Source organism: Sus scrofa, chromosome 2 (assembly GCF_000003025.6).
Source record: "Sus scrofa isolate TJ Tabasco breed Duroc chromosome 2, Sscrofa11.1, whole genome shotgun sequence".
NCBI classification, from domain to species: domain Eukaryota; kingdom Metazoa; phylum Chordata; class Mammalia; order Artiodactyla; family Suidae; genus Sus; species Sus scrofa.
Window position 1 is genome coordinate 59,731,058 of NC_010444.4, and position 6,000 is coordinate 59,737,057.

At 53.6% G+C, this 6,000-nt stretch overlaps 1 protein-coding gene across 3 annotated transcripts in view; it reads left to right on the forward strand.

Annotated features, from left to right (window-relative positions):
* The window catches only part of IL12RB1 (interleukin 12 receptor subunit beta 1), a 28,325-nt gene extending 23,100 nt beyond the window's left edge, over window positions 1-5,225 (forward strand). For 2 of the 3 annotated variants that reach the window (XM_013987467.2, XM_021077206.1), the window contains exons 13-16: window positions 885-1,019; window positions 1,956-2,061; window positions 3,081-3,162; window positions 3,959-5,225. In XM_013987467.2, the coding sequence (XP_013842921.1) occupies window positions 885-1,019; window positions 1,956-2,061; window positions 3,081-3,162; window positions 3,959-4,333 (698 nt within the window). In that variant the 3' untranslated portion in view covers window positions 4,334-5,225. 3 annotated transcript variants of the gene reach the window in all.

Here is a 6,000-nt window from a genome sequence, read left to right on the forward strand (position 1 = left end):
CCATGTAGGTGTGTCTGAACCAGGTGGGGGGAGGGTGGCGGGGATAGCCAGAGCAAAGGCCCTGAGGTTCTGGGATTGAACCTGGTGCTTTTAGGGTGTGAGAAGGCAGATGTGGGGAGTTCCCGTCGTGGCACAGTGGTTAACGAATCCGACTAGGAACCATGAGGTTGCAGGTTCGGTCCCTGGCCTTGCTCAGTGGGTTAAGGATCCGGCGTTGCCGTGAGCTGTGGTGTAGGTCGCAGACGCGGCTCGGATCCCGAGTTGCTGTGGCTCTGGCGTAGGCTGGCAGCTACAGATCTGATTCGACCCCTAGCCTGGGAACCTCCATATGCTGCAGGAGCAGCCCAAGAAATAGCAAAAAGACAAAAAAAAAAAAAAAAAAAAAGAAGGCAGATGTGGCCAGAAGGGAGTAGGCTAGGAGCCAGTGGAGGACAAACTGGTCAGAATTTGAGAAAAACAGCATCATTCACTGAATAGTTTGATGAAGAATATTTTTCCAAATAAGCTTGAGGTGGGAGTTCCCATTGTGGCACAGTGGAAATGAATCTGACTAGGAACCATGAGGTTGCGGGTTTGATCCCCGGCCTCGCTCAGTGGGTTAAGGATGCAGCATTGCCTTGAGCTGTGGTGTTGGTCACAAATGCAGCTCAGATCTGGCATTGCTGTGGCTGTGGCGTAAGTCGGCAGCTATAGCTCTGATTAGACCCCTAACCTGAGAACCTCCATTTGCCACAGGTGTGGCCCTAAAAAGACAGAAAGACAAAAAATAAAAATTGACAAAAGCTTGAGGTGAATGGGTACATTTAGGGAAGAGTTTTCAGCAAAATGTCTATGAGCCCAGAGTAAAGGGGGTCCAGGGATGCATGGCTGCCTCCCACCCACAGAGCTGCCAGTGAAGCCAACAGAGACCCGGGTCACCCTTCAAGGCCTGCGGGCTGGCGCAGCCTACATGGTGCAGGTTCGAGCAGACACAGCCAAGTGGCAGGGCTCCTGGAGCCAGCCCCTGCGCTTCAGCATCGGTGAGTGAGGGGGCAGCACCATGTATTTACCCAGCATGCACTGCCCCATCCCACTCGTCTGCCAGCAGTGCCCCCCCCCAGCCCTCCATCCTTTCTGGCTTCCTGTGCATGTGCATCAGCCTCAGGGGAGAGTCCCAGGCTGACCAGCTCCCGCCTCCTTCGCTATCTTCCTCACTGTAGTTTCCTCCCTTCATGAACTTTCTCTCATACTCCTTTGGCCTCTATGCCTGGAATGTTTGGTCTCCTTGTCCAACTCCTATTCATCCGTCAAAACTCACCTCGAAAGCTCTCTCTTCCAGGAAGGCTTCCAGGCTTCCCTGGGTGCCCCCTCCCCCTAGCAGTGACTGTCCTGCCTACCTGGCCTGACCTCCTGAGAGTGGGTGGGAGTGTCTGTTCGGTCTCTGTCTTCCCCAGCCTTGATGTTCCTGGGGAAAGGGAGGGAGCAGGGATGGCTACTTACTGAGCCAATGAATGTGTATGAATGAATGAATAACTCTCATCACAAATATAAGGAGGCGGCCTCCGTTCTCTTGGGGTGTGTGGCAAAGAGATTTGGAGACCAAATAATCCCTGTTCCTGCCATAGTTGTCCCTGCCTGTTGTCCTACCAGTGAAATATGATCCCAAGAGAATCAATGGGTCAGACTGGGTGTGCAGGGAGCAGGTCTGGGTCCAGGGGAACCACAAGTACCTAACCTGCAGGCGCTTGGAGCTCCAGTGTCCTGAGCACTTGTTGCGCACCCGGGATTCACCCCGTAGTCACAAGAAAGGCAGGTCCTTGGTCTCCCACTTTACAGAGGAGAAAACTGAGGCACAAGGGACCCAGGATGTGCCAGGGTCAGCAGCAGGAGTCAGTGGAGGGCCCGATCCTCCCAACTCCCTCCTCTATGAGAGGCCGGAGGTGCCCCTCCCCCAACCCAAGCTCTTCTGCCCCCAGAAGTCCCTGTTTCTGAGTTGCGCGATTTGTCCATCTTCCTGGCATCTTTGGGGAGCTTCATGAGCATCCTTCTCCTGGGAGTCTTTGGGTACCTTGGCTTGAACAGGTAACTTGCACCCTCTCCCCCAAGATGATCTAGTGATAGTAAGAATAGTAATAATTACTCACACCAAGCAGGTTGTTGGTTTTGTTTCGCTTTTTGTTTTTGTTTTGTTTTGACTTTTTTAGGGCCCTACCCGAGGCGTATGGAAGTTCCCATGCGAGGGCTCAAATCGGAGCTACAGCTGCCAGCCTACAACACAGCTCACAGCAACGCTGGATCCCAGCCCACTGAGTGAGGCCAGGGATCAAACCTGAATCCTCAGGGATACTAGTCGGATTTGTTTCCACTGCGCCACAACGGGAACTCCCTGTTTTGTTTTTTTAATGGTCACACCTGCAGCTCATGGAAGTTCCCAGGTCATGGATTGAATCTGAGCCACAGCTGAAACCTATGCTGCACCTGGATCCTTTAACCCACTGTACCTCTGCAGCAACCCAAGCTGCTGCAGTCAGGTTCTTAATCCACTGTGTCATAGCGGGAACTCCCCAAGTAGGTTTTGATGTCTACTTTAGAGATGAGGAAACTGAGGCCCAGGGAGGCAGGCCCAGGGCAACTGGCAGTGAAAACAGAGCTGTGATGTGAACCTGGGTCTGTCAGACTCCCACACCCCATCCCCTAATCCATATGCTTGCTCCCCTTATAACCTAACGGAGATGAAAAAAATAAGTGAGAACAACGACTTATTCAGAACAATTAAAAAATAAGAACAGGATTTCCTGTGGTGGCACAGTGGTAACAAACCTGACTAGTATCCATGAGCACGTGGGTTTGATCCCTAGCCTTGCTCAGTGGGTGGGGGAATCTGGCATTGCGTGAGCTGTGGTGTAGGTTGCAGATGTGGCTCAGATCTGGTGTTGCTGTGGCTGTGGTGTAGGCTGGCAGCTACAGCTCCCATTCGACCCCTAGCCTAGGAACTTACATAAGCCTCAGATTCGGCTCTTAAAAAAAAAAAAGAAGAAGAAAAGGAAAAAGGAAGAACACACAGAAGCACTGACTGGTTTTCCTCCCCACCCCACCCCCAGGGTTGTAAGGCATCTGTGCCCGCCCCTGCCCACACCTTGTGCCAGCACTGCCGTTGAGTTCTCTGACAGCCAGGGGAAGCAGGTAAGGGCTCCTTTTCTAATTCCAGGTCCTGTTTATTGGGTCCATATTTGGGCCAGGGCTCTGAAGAGTAATGACCATGCATTAACTCATTTTATCCCCCCCCCAATTGATGTAAGGACTCCTAAAACCTGTCCTATTTTACATACAGACAACAGAAACCCAAAGGGGAGCCTTGTGTGTGTCATTTCCTAGTAGCAGAAACAGTGAAAGTAACTTCCACAAAAGAACCTGATAGAAAAATCCCGGGGTGCTGGGCTTCAGACATGGCTGGATCCAGGAACTAGGATTCCATCTCTCTGCAATGCCATCCTTCCCGCAGGCTCCTCTCCCAGGCAGTCTCAGCCTTCAGCCGGTGGAAGCAGGGTATCCGTTTTTCCCATTAACTGGGGCAAAATTCTCAGGGCCATCACTGATTGGCCCAGCTTGGGTCACATGCCCATTCCTGAGCCTATCACTGGAACCAGGGAGCTGGAGTGCTTTGATTGGCTGGGCCAGGATCAGAAGCCCATCCTAGAGCTGACGCGGGGCTCCTTCCCTGCCCAACCACATCAACTATGAGAAGAGGAAGGGGAATTTTCTGAAAAAAAATGGTGGCCGTTCCACTTGCTTTTTAAATTGGTCTCAGGTTTTTAAAGAATTTAGCCAGTGCGGCATAGGCCAGCAGCTTCAGCTCCAGTTTGACCCCTAGCCCAGGAACTTCCACATGCTTTGGGCTCCGCCCTAAAATGACAGAAAAAAAAAAGAAAGAAAGAAATATGGCCCCACCCACAGCCTTGACCCCGCCCTTCTTCTCCAGGTTTGGCAGTGGACCAGCCCAGCAGACTTCCCGGAGGAGGTGTCCCCCCAAGAAGCCCTGGTGGTGAACATGTCCTGGGACAAAGGCGAGGGGGTTGACCCAGACACACCTGGGCCTCTCAAGGAGAAGATGGAGCTGCCTCTGGATGCCCCTGAGCCGGCCCTAGACATGGAGCTGCCCTTGGAGCACAGGAGACAGGCGCAAGGACACCCTGAGCCTGGGACTCTGAGGTCTGGGTGGCACGGTGGTCTGGAGGGCAGCCCTGCCCAGACAGCTGGACTCCTGCTGCTCCTGGGAGATCTAAGGCAGACTCCCAGGTTTGGTTCCCAGGGAGAAAGGGGAACATCTGCCTCCTCTTACATAGAGGAAGACTGATGATTGCAATCACGATGGCTGGTTATTAAGCACTTACTGCATACCCAGCCTGTGCCGCCCAGACACTCATGTTATGCCCTGAATCCCCATAACTGCCTTGAGGTATGAGGCTGTCCTATTTACCTATTTCTCTGAGTCTCACCGAGGCTCAGAGAGGGTGAGTGAGTGCCTTGCCTATGGCTACACAGCAGGTGCATAAGTCGAACCTAGGCGGAGTGACTCCGACCCTGGCCACTGCTTCCATTCACACCTACTCTGTCCTGCTGTCACACATCCTGTGGTGGGAACCCTAGAAACCACCATGAAATGGAAGCTGCTACCCCAAGCCAGGGCCTGGCACCCATGGGGATAGACTAGAGGGAGGCTCAAAGGGGTTCATGGTGGTCCTGGGCTGGGCATCCTGTACCAGAAGCACTGGATGGGGAATCTGGGTGCACAGCGTCCTCGGCCACATCGCAGGGTCTCCAGGCTTGGAGGATCTAGGTTTAGGGAAAAGAAGTGGGGCTCAAAGCATTCTGAGGGAGGTGATAGCTCCTCCCTGGCCTCAGTCTCCTTCTCTGTAAAATGGGCCTGAGGATAATGTTGACCTCACAGAGATGGGGGAGATGTAAGGCTTAATAAATTTTTCCCCTGGAGTTCTCATTGTGGCTCAGCAGAAACGAATCCAACAGGAACCATGAGGTTGCGGGTTCGACCCCTGGCCTTGCTCAGTGGGTTAAGGATCTGGTGTTGCTGTGAGCAAGACACAGCTAGGATCCTACATTGCTGTGGCTGTGGCTGTGGCCAGCAGTTGTAGCTCCAATTCGACCCCAAGCAAGGGAACCTCCACATGCTGCAGGTGTAGCCCTAAAAAAAAAGAAAGAAAAAAAAGCAAATAAACCTTTCCCTTGACTGAAGCCTGAATGTGCTGCTCAACCCACCCACAACTCCCTGCCCCCCACCCCTGTAGGAGCCTGAAAATTAACTCATTTCATACACATTTACCAATCGCTGCCTTTGGGTGCCCTCAGGAGCACCCAATAGGAGGGAGACAAAACTGGATGATCACTCAGAATTCTGCGAAGTTAGGACTGGGAGGTGGGCATACGATGTCGAAGGGTAGGGGACTGGAAGAATGGACAGGCCCAGAGGGGGAGTGGGGCTGAGTCCCCTCATAGCAGGAGGCTTGGTTATCCCCCAGCCCCGCCCCTCCGCCCAAAGCTCAGGTAGGGACGTGGGGTTCTTCCCATGTCCTAACACACAACACCCCGCAGCAGGACCTCTGCCCCCCCAGATACACCCTGAATCCACGGGCTTCCTCTACCCGCCTCCCCCGACAGCCCTTCGTGCTTAAACGTGTTGTCTCGGATTCCTCCCGTGACCACCAGGTGGCAGCAGCGGCGCGTATCTCTCAGGCTCAGCCCGCCCAGCACCCTCCCACCTCCCAGGGAGTTTGCAAAACAGACTTTTCCGGTTTTAGATGAGGGCGGGGGATTAAAACCCAGAACCACGGAATTTTGTGGCGAAAGGCGATGAGAGTGAGGGATGTCTGGCAGGCAATAGGGCCGGAAGGCCCTTCCCCTTTGCGGGGGGGCGGCCCTCAGTTTCCCCATCTATGCATCTAGATGGGGAAACAAAAGACTTGGCCAGTGCCCCGGCTACAGTGGCTGCTCACTGTTCTGCGAGTG